Source organism: Vigna umbellata, chromosome 10 (assembly GCF_029865625.1).
Source record: "Vigna umbellata cultivar VRB3 chromosome 10, Vumbellata_1.0, whole genome shotgun sequence".
NCBI lineage: Eukaryota > Viridiplantae > Streptophyta > Magnoliopsida > Fabales > Fabaceae > Vigna > Vigna umbellata.
Genome location: NC_142174.1, coordinates 10,537,962 through 10,557,072, shown reverse-complemented (window position 1 = coordinate 10,557,072; position 19,111 = coordinate 10,537,962). Strand labels below are relative to the sequence as shown.

At 32.9% G+C, this 19,111-nt stretch overlaps 2 protein-coding genes and 1 non-coding gene across 6 annotated transcripts; all 3 read right to left on the bottom strand.

The window, feature by feature from the left end:
- Positions 1-370: 370 nt before the first annotated feature.
- Positions 371-443, bottom strand: TRNAA-CGC (transfer RNA alanine (anticodon CGC)). Its single transcript has one exon. It is a non-coding gene; the product is annotated as a tRNA-Ala (tRNA).
- A 1,112-nt stretch (positions 444-1,555) lies between these two features.
- On the bottom strand, positions 1,556-7,758 carry LOC124831929 (uncharacterized). Of its 4 annotated transcripts, XR_007028304.2 has the most exons (12): positions 6,488-7,749; positions 6,031-6,267; positions 5,184-5,313; positions 4,927-5,079; positions 4,570-4,814; positions 4,352-4,421; positions 3,833-4,039; positions 3,255-3,490; positions 2,496-2,574; positions 2,280-2,417; positions 1,948-2,196; positions 1,556-1,864 (listed from the first exon to the last, which is right to left on the bottom strand). XR_007028304.2 is itself a non-coding variant. In XM_047306033.2 (11 exons), the coding sequence occupies exons 1-11, from the start codon at positions 7,396-7,398 to the stop codon at positions 2,014-2,016; spliced, it is 2,589 nt and encodes an 862-aa protein (XP_047161989.1). In that variant the 5' UTR covers positions 7,399-7,749; the 3' UTR covers positions 1,556-2,013. The 4 variants fall into 4 exon arrangements, 1 of the variants encoding a protein (XP_047161989.1); XM_047306033.2 differs by having other exon boundaries at positions 1,556-2,196; XR_015782510.1 differs by lacking the exons at positions 1,556-1,864; positions 1,948-2,196 and having other exon boundaries at positions 2,347-2,417; positions 2,496-2,888; positions 6,488-7,758.
- A 5,508-nt stretch (positions 7,759-13,266) lies between these two features.
- LOC124831931 (zinc finger CCCH domain-containing protein 55-like) lies at positions 13,267-18,265 on the bottom strand. Its single transcript, XM_088100065.1, has 10 exons — positions 18,106-18,265; positions 17,095-18,008; positions 16,804-16,983; positions 15,247-15,426; positions 15,072-15,169; positions 14,468-14,722; positions 14,247-14,385; positions 13,886-14,081; positions 13,726-13,783; positions 13,267-13,599 (listed from the first exon to the last, which is right to left on the bottom strand). Exons 2-8 carry the CDS (start codon positions 17,982-17,984, stop codon positions 13,904-13,906), a joined length of 1,920 nt encoding a protein of 639 aa, XP_087956191.1. The 5' UTR covers positions 17,985-18,008; positions 18,106-18,265; the 3' UTR covers positions 13,267-13,599; positions 13,726-13,783; positions 13,886-13,903.
- Between the last annotated feature and the right edge of the window lie 846 nt (positions 18,266-19,111).

Sequence of the window (19,111 nt, the reverse complement as noted above, 5' to 3'; positions counted from 1 at the left end):
ATTAGCGTAACAATTCATTGTGCCACGTGTGTTAATTACATACCTGTATGAGTAAAAATAAATAATTTATATTTTTGTCAAATATTACTATATATGTCAACTAGAGTGAATTCAAGTTCTGACAATACTAGAAATCATGAGTGCATCAATTAGAAGAAAATAAAGTTCAAGTCCTTACATAGTCAAATTTATCAAACTGATCTAAAATTGAAATTATCATGAAAAACTACTCTAATTATCAAAAATTAAAAACAACAAAAATAATACCAGTATCAATAGAGAAATTAAGTAAAAAGTATTGAATCAAAAATTAAATATAATTATATTTTTAAATATAAAAAATTAGAGAACTACAAGACATTAATTAAAATGGAGGTGCGGGGAATCGAACCCCGTGCCTCTCGCATGCGAAGCGAGCGCTCTACCATATGAGCTACACCCCCAAGATGAAAGTGTTTCTAACTGTTATAAATTTATTGATAAAAAAATCAAGTGTTTTTGTAATATAACAGACAAAATAAAATAAATATTTTTTCACATAAAATTTTGTATAAATTGTATCCAAAGACAGTAAAAATAGTAGCAACCGAAGACTCTACTACAACGCTCTAAGACGAGGAAGAGGAAGAACAACTTGTGAATTTCTCCGTAAGGTGCTTCCTGCACTTTCATGCTTTCCACCTTCAACCGATACTCTTTGAAATACTGTTTATATCCTATGGAGATAAATAAAGTTGGAGTGTTTTTATTGTGTTGTAAAGGTTGTGGTACCTGTTCTGGTGGCGGCCGGTGGTGGTCAGTGGTGGTCAGTGGTGGTTGGTGATGATTCATAGGTGGATATGGTGTTTAGTAGACGTCGCCGGCGTTGGTAGGAGCTGATTCTAGTTCATTCCTTTTGGTTGAGTTTTTTTTTTTCGTTTTCCACTCTGTAGTTTGGATTTGACTTGGATTACACATTCGAGAGATGTTTCCGATTACAGAATTTAAAGATACAGTAGATTACACTGTTTGGAAATGTTTGGGATTATATAATCTGAAATGCATATATTTATGTATTAGGGAATGCATAATATACTTTGTAGTGTCTCTTCACACACAATTTATAAATATTTGGAAGAAGATATTGATCTCTTAATTTTATCACAACTTAATAGTAGAAATAGCATTCATAGCAAATAAATTATAAATACCCATAATTTATAATATTTTTATAAATATATGGAAGACTATATTAAATTTATAATAACTAAATAGTAAAAATAATATAGTATCAAATAAATTACACATACCAGTTTTATTATAGTATTTTCATAAAAATCAGGAAGAATTTATTAAATCTTTTGAATATATGATAATTCAATTGTAAAAAGAATATTAGTATAAAATAATAAGAAATACAGTATATTGAACTATATCTTAGACACAGAAAAAAAATCTATATTGGTTCTCTGATCTTGAGATTCGAAACATAAATTCAACTGCTAGTGAAACAGAGGTTTGAAGTTAACTTAATTGTGCAGTTCAGGAGAAAATGTAAATGTACAATCTTTGCATAGATCCATTGACAACACATGTTTAGGTCATTAAAAAATTTAATGTGGAATTACACAATTTAATGTAGTCTGTTTGGTTGTTTGTGGGTATATAAACTCTCTGATAGTAAAAGATTTTTACACACCTCAAAAAAATCAAACAATTTTCGGACTTTCTTTTCATTTGCTTGTTGTCATCCAAGCATATTGTGAGTAGTTAAAAACAGAAAAAAGCAAAAATAAAAATAGAACGCAACCATGATAGCTTCTGCATGCCAGAAGAAAAACTCTTCCAATATCTCAAAGAAATCCCAAGAACCAAGCTTCTCCAACTGCAATGCCATTGGTCTCAGTCTCAAATTTGCGTGCATGTTAGTATAAAATGCATAAAGATGAAAACACCACCAAACTTCACCTCATTCAATGAGTCAGACTGCAGTGAGGATTGTGCCATGGACTAAAATTTTAAACCTTTGTTTTCTTATTGCCTACTTGATCGGCCAGCTTCAGAATCTTTGAAAGATGAGCTACCATATGATCTCCAAACCCCTTTCCGGTGTCTCCTATTGTCAGTTTGATCCATGAAATTATTTCTAGTCATGCTATTTCCTTGGGGTTTCTTTTGAGAATTTCTTGTTTCTTCTTCAGAATCAAACTGTGATCGCTGCAGAAAGGGAATAATGAAGAAAATAAATACTCTCCAAAAGTTTGTAAGTTACACCAGTCAGATGAAAATGCAGAAAATACCTTGACAGGATCTGACAGGACTGCATATGCCTCTCCAATTATTTTGAAAAGTCTATCAGCATCTTTGCATACTTCTTCAACAATATCCTTCCATATCTGATCATCTCCACTGTCACTTCTGGCCAAAGATTGGACAGCCTACACAGTACTTAAATAGTTAAAATGATTTCTTATGTATATGAGGAATTAACAAAGAAAAGAGACTAATCAAACAACCTTGTCTGGGTGATGTCTTAGTGCAGCTTTGTGATAGGCCTTCTTGATTTCAGATGATGAAACTGAATGTTCAACTCCTCTGCCATCACAATCTGAATCAGCAGATGCCTTAAATGATTGATAATATCAAGATAAATTTGCAACAGACAACGCTCTCTAATGACAGCATTCTATTTCTGTTAGGACATGGAGGGTTTATGAAAGGAGAAAGAAAGTAGAGAAATAAGGAAGAATACTTAACTGCTGAACAGTTAAGGGGGGCGGGAAAAGGTCTTAAGGGACATCTTTTGTAGTTTCAGAGGGAGTTACCACATTCATTTGTGTTGATCGGTTTTGAACCTGGTGAAGGAGGTTAAGCTCCTGGTCGATTGATTGTATTCTTGATTCATTTTGCTGTGAATACAATACAACTTTTACTCAATTCTTGACTTGTGATTACTGGTGTGTGTTAGAGAGTGAGTGAGTTGGGATTCTTACCCAGATTCCTAACAATTTCTGTCACACATTAAACATTACTTCCACTGATGACAAATTCTAACATAAAACTTGTTTAGTTTATCAACCTAGACACTGAGTTTATGAAAATCCGATTCTCTGATGTTCTGGCAATTTTAAAGAAAGATTTCCCTACATGTACAAAAATGCTGGCACTTCTATTCTCACAAACAAATGATTGAATCATCGAAAGAGAATGGAGTTATACTGATTGAGATACTAAGTAATGGTAAATAAGTACAAATTATTAGTAGAAGAGCTTACAAAATGAGGTACACATCAAGATGTATCCCCTTCTTGGCTTCCTCCTCGATTTCGGAAAGCCAAATTTGGTTATGTTTCAAATCATTATCATATTTGACAGATCTATCAGATATGCCATGCTGATTGCTGTTATCCCCATTCTCTTTCATGAGAAGAGAGACAACTCTCCTTACGTCACTCACTGCTTGGTCATAATCTCTGATCATCTCATATAAAGTTGCACGCCTGGAAAGTGCCTGGAAGAGTATAAATATACATACATTATCCTCAAATCATTTTAACAAATGTGAAGATGAAGTACTAATCCAAACAAGTCATTTAGTATCTGTGAAAGACGAATATTTGAAAAATGCTAAAAGTGAAATGTTACAGAGTAATCGAGGAAGGTTGAGGAAGCTTTAATTTTTGAAAAGCAAATGTGCCACTTATATAACCGATGATGACAGGTTTGTGTGGGTCTTTTCATTTTTGTTACAAGATAACCCTATGTAGTTTAATCCTATATATGTCAATTTATCTCTCCATGTGATATCATTATCTGATCTAAACAAAATTAGCTTCACTTGAAGAGAGAAAACCTTCAAGTATCTTCCATCAAGAGCTATGGCCAGATTGCAATCTGCTATGGCATCAGTAATTTGACCTAATGCTTTATGTGCAGCTGCACGGTTACCAAAGCAGACAGCTGTAAATGGGCGAGACTCCACATTACTTGATAAAGCAGCTGTATAATGTTCGACAGCTTCCTCATATTTTCCTGCCTGAAATGCTTCATTCCCTGCAGTCTACATTTGAATACATTTTGCATTAGTCCTACTATAAGAAATTTTCATGCTACAGTAAAACGACAAAAACAAATCAACTACAGAGAACACGTGCTTTCAAGATAACAAATTTAGCATTGTAGCTTATAAATGACTTCTTCTGTGTCCTTTGACAAAAGGAAAAAGTTGTATCAGAGAAGAATAGAGATGCAAAAGGTTCTGTTATTACTTCCCTGACACTTACGAGTTGTGACACAGTTCCATGTTAACTAAACAAGATGATGGTATACAAAAATCATGTAAAAGATGTCACGAAATGCAGAATAAGCTAACCTTATGATGCAAGAGCTCACGTACAGTTACAGCTAGTGGCATTAGGGACTCCAAAACCTTGCTTCCACTCCTGCAGGGACATTATCAAAGCTGATGTCCATATTAAAAATAGGTATCACCATCAAAATATGTCTATCTTTTTATTCCTTTTCAATGTACTTTTGAGGATCGACCGTAGAAAGGTGAATGGATCAGTTTTCAATGTTAATAATACTTACTTGTTCATGGCTGATACCTTGTCCTCTTGTTCCTCCAACAAAGAAAGACCCTCTTCAAGTTTTCCTAGGTGAAAGTAGGATTTAAGCATCATTGAGCACCTCCAAAACCTGAAATAGAAGCCTTTTGAAAGCTGTGCACTGTCCAGATCTGTCACTATGCAATCAGCATCCAAAGGATATGCATTCTTCTCGGCAGAACCAAAGGTTTCCTCACACAGCTGAATCACTTCCTCATATCTACATAGCTGATAGTTAAAACAAAAGTTATCCAACACAGGCTCAACTGCACGAACAGCTTAACGCTGACTTTGACAATTTTAGTAAAGTGCCAGCATATTATAAGACAGAAATGCAGACCATAAAAAGAGCCTCTGCTTTCATTTCAAGCAATTTTTCAGAGTACGAAGTTATCGCCAATGCCTCATTTATATGTTCCAAAGCTTTTTCTGCATCATCAGCTGTTCTTCTTTGCAAAAGTTCTTCAGAATGATTGATTAATTCCGATACTTTCTGCCATCCGTCAAAGGTTGTTATCAGTTCAGGAAGAGAAAGGTGAAAAAGAAAAGCAAATGTTCAAAGCCATCCATTATCGAAATAACTGTAAAGTGTCAAACCTGCGTCTTTTGCAATAGATCAGAGGCTTCCACGACAATTTTTTTATCTACACCCACATCAGTGCCTGACTGCATGCACATCTTGGAATACTCGGACGCATCTCCAACTTCTCCCAAAGCAAGGAAACAACTTAAAAATGGTGAAAAGAAACAAACTGAGGGATACATCATCTATTTTAATTACTAAATATTGAGCATTTTAGTTGACAAATGCAATGTGCTTAAGCACACCAACATGCTTTATCCTACAGCAAACCAGCATAATACAATTTTCACAATATCAGAGACACATTATAGACTAAGTAGAACATTTAATCAAAAGTCCTCTAGAAATTTTATGAAACTTTACACCAAAGCCAAAACATCTCCAACATAAGGTTATAAAAACTAAAACAATGTAATGGTTGGAATGCAAGAACTAGGTATCAATATTAATATGCATGTTACTTATCTTACCAATGAAAGATAAGTTGCAGGAAGAATAAAAACCTCCTTGACATAGGAGCCTTATTTAAACAGATTGTGTGATGTGGTAAAATCCTACATTCAAAACTTCGGTTTGTTTTCCTCTCTTGTTGAATTTTTTTTTTTCTGTTTCTCTACCTTTACAATGCCTACACATACCCAATGATTTCCTTTGACACACCATTAATATTCAGTAAAAACCTTAGTTGATGCCTCCTTCAATCCAACTGTTTTCTACCCAAGATTCACGCAAGAAAACACTGCTTTTAAAATGTTATATCCATGTGCCTTAGCCTACGTATTCCTTTGTCCCGAAATCAAAATTAATTTCAGACATCTTAAATCACTATCCACAAAGATTATAATCAAAATGGGAACTTACTTTGCAGCTCTAAGTCGCACCCTGAGGAAATTTGGATCAATTTCAGCAGCCAGCATACAATCTTCTATTGCATCTCTCATCCTACCAAGAGACATGCGTGTGGCAGCACGGTTGCTATAGCAAAGCATCAACGCCCGGCGACATCTCTGAGATGTTTCTTTGGAAGCACAGTTAACTCCTTGTGTGTAACAATCCTCAGCCCCAGACAAATTTCCATTTTTATAGGCTTGGTTTCCTCTGTCACAAAGCATATCCAGTATCGTGAGTATGCTATCAAAAAGAAAGTAACTACCTAAACCTTTTGTTTGCTTGCATCATGCAAGTCCCATTTTCCTGAGTGTTCACTTTTCCTATAAATCCATTATGTAATGGCTATCTGATACAAGTATTATAAAATTAAGAACATCATATAACCAAGTGATAGCAAGCAAACTAAAAATATATGTACAAAACTAACCTGAGTCGCCACTTTTCACAGGCCTCTTCAGCTGCAATGGTTGAAGCAGAAATGGTAGCAAGTTCCTCCTTTATCCCTTGCACCTTATTCACCTCTGAACCCCTTGTTTTGGGATGAGGAGAAGATGCTTTAGTTTTCTGACCTTGCTCGGGTGTTAAAGGAGAAGGAGTTCCAAAAAATGGTGAGCCAGTCACTGATGATAATGAAATAGGAGTGGAGCTGTAAGTATCAAGATAACTTTGGCCAACTTTTGCCCAATTCATCTTTTTGGGAGGACGTTTCTGGCTAGGTGATTGCAGTTCAGCAGAAAACGTGAAACCAATCCCACTCGTATTTCTTGAACCTGAATCACAATCAAGAAGGACCAAGCCATCACCATTGTTTGTTATACCCACTTCATCATTTACAGACTTCAAGCTTTCACTTTCAATTCTATCATTCGGATCATGATCACCACACTCTGAAGCATCCTCCTTTGTCTCTGTCTCTGTACCTAAAGCTTCACTTTCATTCTTATTCAAGAACTGATGAATGCATGTGCTGTTGCCAATCCTATCCACACCAAGACCAGATGATTCTCGCGATGTCACGTAGCTTTTTGGTGACATGTCCATCTTTGTCTTCCAAAGAAAGTCATTTCCCTGGAGATGGATGGAAAACTTCTGTTTTGCTCTACTTTTATTCATCCTGGGGGTGCCACTCTGTTCCTTCTTTGCACTGAATTTGAATTTATCATGAGCATCACCAAAGAAATTACTCTTGATTGGTGGTGTTCTAAACTCAGGTAACGATGACCCAGAAGAATTCCGTTGTTTGGATGTGAACACAAATCCATAATCTCTTTGATCTTTGCTCTCTTCAATTTTCAAGTTGGCGACATCCTCCGAAGCCAAGTTCAGTTCTTTTTCCATTTCAAAAACCGCCTTTGGGGATCACAATTGAAGTTTCATTTCCAAATTCGAAAAGATTGAAACGTGGCGAAGCGAATCGGTCCCAATGGCGCGTGAAATCTTCGGAGAGGTTCTCACACAGGCGGGGTCATCGGAGCTCCGGCGAGGGTCAAATCGGAGGCACAATTAACTGTGCTCATTCCCCTTAATCAGAGTTTTGATGGCAATCATTCACAACAAAGAACAAACGAAAACTGCCGTAAGGAATTTTTGGCAACCACCGTAGCATCCATAACAATGAAGATGAAAAGACAAAAAGTACAAATTTTTTGAACAAACAGGGTATGTTCCGATGTTATTCAATCATAAAATCATCGTTAATAATATATTAATAGTAAAATATTATAATAATTATCTAAGAACCGTTAACCTAAAAATAATGTATCTGCAATCTATGTGTAATGAGACGGGGATTCAAAAATAAAACGGAACTTGGAAATTACTAAAACAGTGTAATAACTTATAGCAGTTGATGATAAATAAATAAATATCTACAGAAACGGATTTATAGTTAAACTGAGAATTTTTAATTATATGATAATATATTTTTACTGCTAACGTACAGAGATTAAACTAAAAAAAGACTAAGAATTAATATAAATTTGACTTTTAGTGACTTCTTTTATTATATATGGGTTTAGTAATCGTTTTCTTTAACCTAATACAAAAAGTTTTAATCTTCAAAAAAATGTGAAAAGATATTTAAAAATTAACAAAATATTTAATTATCAGGTATTATTTTTTAATAAAATTGAAAATAAAAAATTATTTAAAACATTGAATGATAATTAAATATATCTTACTATTTTCATCGAGAAAATAAGTTTTGAAAACTAAACCTTAAAAAATAAATTAATTAAAAAAATATGTTCAAAATCTAAACAGAACTTAATGATAAGAGGAACTCTTAAGCTCCTTCCTGTACTTGCCAGATTACTCTTTTATTATTAGTTGAAAATTCATTATAATCATGATTAACTGTGTGGATTGGTTAGAGCATTTTGTTAAGCTTTAATTAAATTTTTTTTACTGATAATTAACATTTTTTGATTAAGAAAATAATAAATTTTGAGTTTGGTAAGTTTTAAATTTAAACAAACTTCTTCCCAGTTTTGTTGAGAGAAAAAAATCAAATAAAATGAAACAAACGTAGGTACAAAGAGAAGTTGTCCATAAGTATATATTTGTGTCAAGGGTTTTATTAAAAGTAACGGATCTATGAACATTATAATAATTTAATTAAATGTAATTATCTCTTATAGTATCATATATAAGTGATTTATACTAATACTTTATTACACATAGTATTTTGGGATTGAAGTCAATTATTTTTCTTAATACGTTTTTTAACTTTAAACTATAAACTCCAAGTACATGTTTTTTTTTTTTCATTTTGTATTCGTTTAAGGTAGGGAATTAACCATACTATGATGTCAATATCATTAAGAATCCGACAAATATTAATAATAAAGTGTGATAAATGTAAAAAATTTATCATAATATTTTTATTTTATATTTATAAATTTCATACCGATTAATATCGATCTAATTACGGTCCAATTGATAATAATTTTATTTAGGTTTAACATAACTTTATAGCATTAATTTTTGTTTAATCAATCGCTCAATTATTTAAGTGACTCTTTTAGAATTTCATATGATGAAACTTGATTCGATCTTAAACTCGAGAAATGGTGATACTATACACATAACAAACACTTTACTTAACTTTTTGGGTTTTTAAAATTATATTTTATGTAAATTTAATAAATTTAAATCATTATTTTTTTATTCAAGTTTTTTTTTAATTGGCAAAAAAGTTTGTTGAAATTGTATTGATATATAATACAAGAGTTTTGAAGATGAAAATATTTATTAGGATCTTATCTTTAGAGGGTGTTTTAGAAAGTTGAAGAAAAAAACATATTAAATTATTCTTACATGAGTTATTATTTACAAAATGAAAATTGAATTGCAAAAAGTACTAGAAATAACTTTTATAATGTATGATGCACTTTAAAGATGTGTGGAGGGGCAAAGAGAGTTGGTGGAAGAAAAGGGTACTTCTTTCTTCTTTTTCTAACTTTCATTATATTATCACGTGTTTGTCTCCTTTTTAGGCTGCTTTTTACACCTTTTTTCACTTTTCATCATACTTTTCTCATTAATTTTATTTAATTTTCATGTCATCTAGCATTTAAATATTAACACACCAACAAATATAATTCACATGGACCCATTATCATCATCATATCATATACTAAATTTTTGAAATGTTCTAATTTTATTAATTTCATATATTTTTTAGAAGATTTTAAGTGATCATATAAAAAAAAAAAGTAATGTGTACACAAATGATGGAAAGATTTATTGGGCCATGATATCAAATATTGTTTTCATTTATTGGGCCCTACATATGATAAAAGCCTTGCTCAAACATTGAGAGGCTCAAAGTTCAATACTGAATTGAGTTATACATTATCACAAAGAACAATTGAAATCTTTCTTAGCTAGAGAGAGAGAAAGATAATTAATTTGGTTAGTTTGTTTGAGAGAGAAAAGGAGGATTAATTTTTTTTAAATGATTGAATTAATTTTACTAATTTTTATCATTTTCTTATATCTGATCAAATCAATCAAACTTTACAACTTTTAAAATATTTTTCTGTTTATTCCTTAACTTTATTCTAGGAAAAATCAATTATATTATTTACTTTTTAATTTATTTTTTCAAAACACACCATTAAAAAGGGTCAGTAGATTTTTTTTCAAGCATTTTACATGAAAAAAATTGTGACAAGTAACATTATTGACTGTTATAATAAATATATAAAATAAATTAAAAAATAAAATATTTTTAAATAAGTTAGTTATCAACTTGCGATGGGTTAAATTGTAATTTTCTTCACTAAATTAAAATACGTATTTTTAACTTACTCGCGATAAACTATGATATAATCATTTTGATATTCTTATTCTATGAATAAGTGATGACTGATTATTATCTATTTTTTTAATAGAAAACACATAAAAAAATGTGTCTGATTTCGCGTAAATAGAAAAATAAAATAGAGACACAGTTTAAACTCATTAATCCGAAAAAAAAAACATATATCCTAATGAATAAACGATGAAATTGATATGCTTAAAAATACCTGATGAAATATAGTTAAAAGTATGATTAAATATATTTTTCCTTTTCTAATTTTTGCAAAAAAAAAAAAAAAAAACTGATTTTAATCCTAACAAATTTGTCGCAGTACAAAATTCAAATAAACAAGTCCTTTAATATGTGTTCACATGTGAACATGAATATGAGAGAAAATCAACAAAATTTAAATATATTTAATGGTAAAGTTGTCGTGGTTTTTCTTAAAGATTTAAAAATAAAAAATAAATTTGAAAGTAAAGTATGTAAGAATTAAAAAGAAATTATGTGATAGAATAAAAAAAGTTTTAATAAATTAAAATATAAAATTATTGTAATTATTATTATTATCTTTGTTATTATTATTATTAAATTAAGCATTAAATATTATTATGAAATTTTAACTATAAAAAAAATGAATGTATTGTTTGATAAAATTACAAGAAAATGAATCTGGACATGATGAACATCACAACAAAAAAAGTATCGTATATACTAACAAAATCATGGAATTTCAAAAGAGTAAAAATATAAAAAAGTAAACAGTAAATCTCCTCCTTTATCCTTTAAATCATATCTCACAAAAACTCTCAAATCTATATTGAAATGATCAGAGGTAATTCTATTTTCCATCTTCTTAAATAGTAAATTTGTAGAAGTGTAGGAGTGAACAATTCATAGAACAAATTTTTACCAAAACTCTATAAAAGAAAAATATATTAACCATTAAAAATAACAGTTTAAATAAAAATCTAACATTATTTTATAATTAAAAACATCATATTGAGTGAGAAGAGCAACATAACTTGTATTTCTCATTATATTTGAAGGTTAACAACTTTTTTTAACAACTTTTTGACAACAGACTATGTGTTACTGTTTTATTGGTTGGTATATTTGAAACGGATTATGATACTTTAACAATTTTTTAATAATGGATTATGTGTCATTGTTTTATTGGTTCGTATATTTGAAACAAACCCATCACACTAACTAACGTAGACAATTATAAAAAAAATTGTAAAAAAAATTGTTAAAAGAACATTTTTCATTTGAAACGGACCAATAACGAGTTATCACGTAAGCCATCTTTAAAAGAATTTTTCCATATTTTAACCCTTTTATGATGGGATAATGATACTTTGACAACATTTTTTTGACAACATTTTAACATCATCTACGTGTCATTTTGTGATTGGTCCAAAATTATTCCACAATCAATAATAATAATCATAAACACTAACATGGACCAATCACAAAATGACACGTAGATGATGTTAAAATGTTGTCAAAAAAATGTTGTTAAAATATCATTATCTTTTATGATGTGACTTCCAAAGGAATCAAGATCAAAGTGATGACTGGGAGTAAGATTTTGAGAAGTTAGTTTCCATGGAGCGATTACCCTTTTGTTTTCTGCACTGCAGCAGAGAAAAAAAAAATGAAAATGATGATGATTAGTGCAATTAGCAGTAAAATAAAATTGAACCCATGAAAGAGTAGCAGAAGCTTTTAGAAAAGCTGCAATGCAAGGCTAAAACAAAATGAGCACTGCGTAGAAACTACCATAATTTAAGGGTATGCGAGGACAAAGAGGCTCTGCCATCCATAAAACTGAAAGACTGAGAAACAAACATTTCAATGAGTTTGATGGTGAAAGGAGTGTAATGCTCTCTGTACAATATTTTGTTCAATGTCAGTCAGCACCATGTGACAGCACAGCTGAACCCTTCTCTTTCTTATCCCCACCTCACATGTGGGTCTTCCACTCCCAATAACAGACAAATCATATTTCTTTCCATTTCCAATTTCTCTCTTCCTTTCTTTATTACTTTCCCATCTCATCTCCAATCAGCCTGGATCATATCATACACTAACTCCATCAAAAGGTTAACTAACTCAACTATGTTCATTGCTAAAACCATGCATTACTTTTTCTGATTATCATTAGTTGTTATTGTTATAATTATGATTTATCTAAAGATAGTGTTTGAAAATCTCACATACTGGTTATACCTCCTCTTACATACGGATTATTCGTAAATACATACCTCATCTTACATACGAGTTATCCCTAAATACAGACCTCATCTTACATACGGGTTATCCCTAAATACAGACCTCATCTTATGTACTAATTATTTCCCATCTTAGTAATGGTTATACTGATTATACGTAAATACATACCTCATCTTACATACTGGTTATATGTAAATACATACCTCGTTTTGCATACTGATTATTCATAAATACAGACCTTATCTTGTATATTATACGTAAATATAAACCTCATCTTACGTACCGACGATTATACATAAGTACAAATCTCATTTTACATATTAATTTTGTAAAATTAAATTAGACTTATCTTTTAAAAAAAATGCACCAACTTTGAAATAAATTGTAGTTTAAAATTATGTAAATGTGTAGTATTGTCAACAAAAGAACATGTTTTAAATATTGCATTGTGCAAGACAAACAAAACAAAGAAGGGTCCCTTGTAGTGAGTGGTATTAAAGAAGTGAAAGCGACTAGAAGGAACAGGTGTTAAATCTTGTATATATGATGTAGCTTGAGACCATTAATGGTGAGTGATATCCAATAATGAAAGCTAATTGGGGCAGAGGGAGCACTCTTCCCAAACCGGAAAAAAAAGGAAGAGTGGTAGAAGCAGTAGAAAATAGGAACTAAATGGTAGAGCAAGTTTTATACATTAAGAAGCTAAAGTAAAACAACAGTACTTCGTTCTGCCTGAGTCTGGTGAAACATACACATCTATAGATAATTTATGTGGAGAGGAATGGGAGTACAACAGAAAAGGAAAGGAAGAAAAGAAAAACTAGTCTTATAAACTAATATGTCTGTCCAAGTATGCAACATGTATCGCCTGCTGTTAGTAGTATGTATTGATCATGGTGGTGATCTCATTTGATTCTTCTCTAGAGGATCTAATCTTCTGATCTAGGTGTATTTGGCTATACATCTAGAAGATTCTTCTATAAGCTTCTATAAATCTGCAAAGAAACAAACCAGCAACCAAAACAAAAACGTTATCAGACCATAAGAAAATCATGAGATGACGTTTACTTGTAAAGAGCAAACCATTTTTCCAAGAGAGGAGAAGGAAACCAAAAACTTACCCTAATAAAAATTATCTCCAGCTGGCCATTTCTATTCTTATTACCTACAATTCGAAATCTTGAGGAACAGAAAGGAGGGGGAAAAAAGACAACTTTGTCAGAAGAATTCTGTCCACATTATTATGCAGAGAACAGTCATTCAGAGAGGAACTAGCAGTACCTTGAATTGTAAAGAAAACTAACGGGAAGCCAAGTCGCTAGACGAGGTTGCTGGTTCTAGCTTGTCATAAGAAGATGAGGTAGATGAAAAAGCAGCACTGTGGTTGACCTCTGCCAATGTAGAGAAGTCAGCATGATAATCTCCAGCTGCTTTTGTTGGTGAAGCGAAGAGACTGTCAGGGAGGGCCTGCTCCACACTTCTCAAAGGCCAATAGAGGAGGATCATGAAAGAACACAATATCAAAATTTGAAATGAAATGCACATACCCTCAAAGAGGAGAGATTAAAATATGAGGAAATGATGCCAAAAATGCTACACCACAATCAATAGAAATAAGATCTAAAACAAACTATGCTCATACCTATTACTAAGATCCACGTTTTTGGTATTTCCACTATCCTTTGTATTCCCGCTCTCAGAATCATCTAGCTCAACTTCTTTCTGCTGCTGCTCAGATGCAATACCTAAAGAATTGGTAGAAGTGAAGCTGCCACCATAGCCTGTCATTAAAACAACAAAGATGTAAACTGTCTATAACCTTATTCTTTAGACTATTTCATAGGCTACCGTCAATTGACTGACCTGCAATATCTCCTTTAATGCTATCTGGAGAGAGACCTGCATCATTAGTGTGACCATGAATTTGATGGGGCAAGACCAAAGGATTGCCAACAGAAAGACTGCGTTGGTGATGGTGAATAGGATTATTCTTGAAGTCGGGAAGCTGTAGGTTCTTCAGCCTTCTTTCTTGAAGTTCAAGGACTTGCTGCAATTCAGCCTGCTCTTCAATTCTTCTTCTCAATAAGATATCATGTGGATTATACAACATCCTTGACCCTGCGTTAAACAAAGTTGGTAATAATATAAAACGAAAGGAGCATGAAAGACTTAAGGTCTAACTTACAAAATCCACATATAAGGCAAGAATTGTCCAAGCCTTACACAAGAACTATATATATCGAGTTGATGTAGAATGTCAAAACACCCTCACTAAACATCTAGAACAGAGCATAAATAATAGGATGACCCGATAAGAGATTTACGAAAGCCTTTATATTTTCTTAGAATTTAGACCGTAAGACCCAACTCAATCCTACAAAACTAACTTGGAAGGTGAAAATGGTCTAAGCCTTACAAGACTGACATTGTAGGATTTCAACAATGTCGATAGGAGAAATTTGATTACCAAGATGGAAATCATATGGTTCTTTAGAGCCAAATCCAGAAGGGCTCAAACAAGGTGAAAGATCTCCTCTCTCTAATTGCTGTTGTTGATGTTGTCTCCTGCATAAATTAATCAAAACAGTATAAATTTAAGAATAGTTAAGATATAAACAGAGTAAAACTCGATGCCTACTTACTTGTCAGGGACTTTTCCCTTCTCCTTGTAGGGCTTGACAAGTACACGTGAATCACAGATAAAATGAGGATTCCCTTTGGATAATATGAGTCTCACTGTCTCCGGATATACAAAGGTAACAAACCCAAACATCCGCTTCTGCTGATAGGGAATTCTCACATCTTGAACAGGTCCGAATTTGCTACACAGGAACAAAAGTAGCTACTCAATGAGATCCCTCTATTTGGATCCCAATGTATGTGTGCATCAATATGTACAGAAACAATAAGAACTTGCACATGCACGGCCACTACTGTGTTATATGCAATTGCAAATATTAACTTATTACGCAAAGTAATGTCAATTATAGATTACAATTCCAATCATTACTAAGAAGTTAGTCCACACCATTACAAAGACACTAATAGTAATAGAACAAACATATATCTACTTTTCAACCGCAAACTTCTCCAACCAGTTTCAAACCCTATACTATACACATGCATACATCTATCATTTATCAATTAACATATCTTTCACATAAAAAAATATCTACATTAAATCCTAAGTTTGCTTAAACAAACGCTGCCATTCGGCATGCACAAAATTATAATAAAGCAACTGTATAACTTTACATCAGACATCAAACCTTTAAATCAATGTCAAGTTTAAGAAAACCACTTCTCAAGCTTTCTTTCAAACCCAGTATGATACTTTACAATGTAACAAATTATAACAGATATTCCATACAATGAAACTAAAGTTTAAATTCCATTGTAGAAGCAAGAATTACTTCATGTATAGCATCATAATACAGACTACAGCGACCAAAGACAGACTAATTATTAATTAGTATATTCGAGATTGTTTTATTTAAATATGGATTAAACATTGATGAAGATTATTTCCTTGACAAACCGACGGTCATTTTTTAGCTGAAAAACTACACAACTATGTTGATCGAGACATGCATGCACATCATTGCGGTAATGATCATGACTTATGATAAGTGATCACTATTAAGCTATGAACTTCCTTATTCGACAAAGCTTCCTAACAAGAGAAACTGAGCCAGAAAACACATTGAAGCGATACCTGAAAATATGGGATTAACCCAGTCTCCTCATGGGAGACACACATCATGCTCTGGAAAGTTTATCGCCTATAAAAGACAAACTCTAAATGTTACACATACAACATATGACTTGAAACTGATATTCTAAATTCAGTAACATCATGACCAATGATTACTGAGTCTAAATGCAAAAGACTCTTAATCCCCTAGCACACACAAATCAGTAAAGGATCACAAATTGCACTACTTGGCTTGCAATTTAAATCAATATCAGAGCCAAGGCAACCAATATCCATCTCCTTTGGAGCTTCCAACCAAAAGAAAAACATTAAGGAGCTCAACCAAAAATATTTAAGACGTGCACACAACAAATATGGTGGAAAAACCGGATTAGTTAATAGCAACAACGGAGACCTGACACATTACACGTCTGCAGTATAACGTTTCCCAACTTCACATTTTTCAGTGGCACCGCATTTGTGCACATGCTATAGCATATTCTACCTGAAGTACTCCGAGACATCTTCATCTTTGAAAGTACTTTCAGCAGGAAACGTCAAGTAAATCTGTCGCGAGGCCGAGTTGGGCTTATCGCCAGAAATTGCGGCCAAAAAGTCATTCCTTTCAGGCCTATCCCAGCCAAAGTTGGAGAATTCTTCCCCCATCATGAATGCTGCTGCCGCCCTGAAAAGCAACACGAGAATGTACAACAGTTAAACATCACTTTACAGCGAGAAAGGTAAAACAAAAACAAACAAAAAAACTAGAGAGGATTCCTCCCAAATTGTGCTACACCTTTGAGACTCCTGCATCAAAAACTCATAGTACTTCTCACGTGCGGTTGCAGAAGATCCAGAACCCAGTCTTTGAAGCTGCGGGACCTTGAACCTAACAAAATCCTCACGCTGCTGTTCCATCCCCTCAAGCTTACTAGGAGAGCCAACAGAGGCATCCAGTGAATCAGTGAAAGCACCATGAAGAAACTTGCAATTGGTACCGTTTTTACAAAACCCTCTAGCAAAGTAAAGACAGGGCTTGTACCCAAGTCCAGGGGCAGCTTCTTCACACCCAAAACCAACATCACTTGCCGAGTAACTCCTCCTGTGCAAATGTGAGTCCCCGGAGTGCCAATTCTGAGCCCCAACACCCAATTCAAGGCGTGGATCGACCAAATCTTCATTCTTGGAGGAGTCATTGAGGAAGGGAAAGTACTCATTCACCTGCTGCTCGTCAACAAAATCACAATCACCGTTGACACGCGGTGAGAGTGCTCGGATGTTATCGTACGAGAGTAAAGGAGTGGACTTTGGACTAATGGGGTTGTTGTTTGGGATGTTCCAAGCGTGAGAGTGAGAGGAAGGTGAAGATGGGTTTCTAGCGAAGTCAAAACCGTTGGTGGGTACTGTTCTGGAAAATGGGTTGGTGGAGGAAGCAGTGAGTCTTGCTATGGGGTTAAGAGGTGAAGGAGGAAGAGAAGGAGAAGATGGAGTAGAGAGTGCAAGACCCATGTGGCTCTTAACCCTGAGAATGAGAGTGTGCAGCACAGGGTCAGGGCTACATGCCAAACGAATGAGTTCGGACTCTTCAAGATTCATCAGAAGATAACCCATGATTTTTGAAGCATTATCAGGATCAAAATTTTTAATCTTGGAAAGAACCACATTTGTTGCTTCGCATGAACCCATCAGAAACGAAACCTTGGAAACACACTAAACAAGAAATGAAGTGGCGGAAGACTGCTGAGGAAGAAGAAACAGAAGAAGAAGAAACAGAAAGATGATGTTTTTATTGTCTGTTACCACATACCTTAGCAGTAGCAGTAGGTTTTGGAGTCTAAGCATACGTTGAACAACAGACTCACTCTCTCACTCATCACACTCACACTCTCTCTCTCTGTAATCTCTCTCCTATCTTCGGAGGGTGAGAGCGGTAGATTTCTCAGATCCACAACAGGAATGGATGGATAATCGTCAACAACATAAGTTACAATATGCCTCGGGGTTTTCTTAAAAAAAACAAAAAACAAAACAACTTTTTCATTTTTCTCTTTTACATCAGAGAAATGTTCCTAGTAAAAATACTCCATTTTATTGAATGTTCAGCAGAAATAAATAGAAATATATGTCAAGCCATTAACAGTTTTCATGTATATTATCACATTAATTTAAACATGTATACGTGCAAAATGAGAAAGCAGATGGATTTGGTTTAGTTTAATCTGGAAAAATAGTAATTACTTTATCCATTTCAAGAAAGTATTTTGAAAAAAAAAATATTAGTTTCTGAAACAAATAATTTCAATACTTCGTGATTTATTTTAAATTTGTTGGGACTTAAAAACAATCAAACAATCTCGTCTAAGAAAATAATATAAAAAAATTCTTTACATACAAATTTTTTAACTAATACTATTTTTTATCTTTTTTAAATATAAAAATTTACATTTGTACGACCATTTTATCTTTATACGTGTTTAAATAAATGAATTTAAATTTAGATTAATATTTTTTATTTTTGAAAAAATATAAAAATTTATACTCATTTTATTTTTTTGTGTTCTAAAATTGTTTTATGTTACTATTACTCAAATAATATTAATTTAAATTTTGGAATATAGAACGTTATGATTGGGTGGAAATAAATTTGAAAGCTTTTTGGTTTTGAAATAAATAGATCCGATGATTGAAATTGTGTAGTTATGAGTTAGTGAGAATTTAAAAGTTGTTTTAAGCTACAACCTATCAACCGTGTAATAGCTAAACACGCTATCGTACTAAAAAATGTTAACTCATTATAACTCACCTTTTTCTTT

Bases quoted from the DNA above. Each gene is read 5' to 3' on its own strand.
- LOC124831929 (XM_047306033.2), bottom strand. From the start codon at position 7,398: ATGGAAAAAGAACTGAACTTGGCTTCGGAGGATGTCGCCAACTTGAAA. The intron at 6,268-6,487 runs GTTAGTTTTGTA...GCTTTGTGACAG, and splicing joins TGTGAAAAGTGGCGACTCAG to AGGAAACCAAGCCTATAAAA. The intron at 2,197-2,279 runs GTATTTTCTGCA...CCCTTTCTGCAG, and splicing joins TCCTGTCAGATCCTGTCAAG to CGATCACAGTTTGATTCTGA.
- LOC124831931 (XM_088100065.1), bottom strand. From the start codon at position 17,984: ATGGGTTCATGCGAAGCAACAAATGTGGTTCTTTCCAAGATTAAAAAT. The intron at 14,723-15,071 runs GTAATCAAATTT...TGTTTAACGCAG, and splicing joins ACCATATGATTTCCATCTTG to GGTCAAGGATGTTGTATAAT. The intron at 14,082-14,246 runs GTATGAGCATAG...GCCTTTGAGAAG, and splicing joins AACGTGGATCTTAGTAATAG to TGTGGAGCAGGCCCTCCCTG.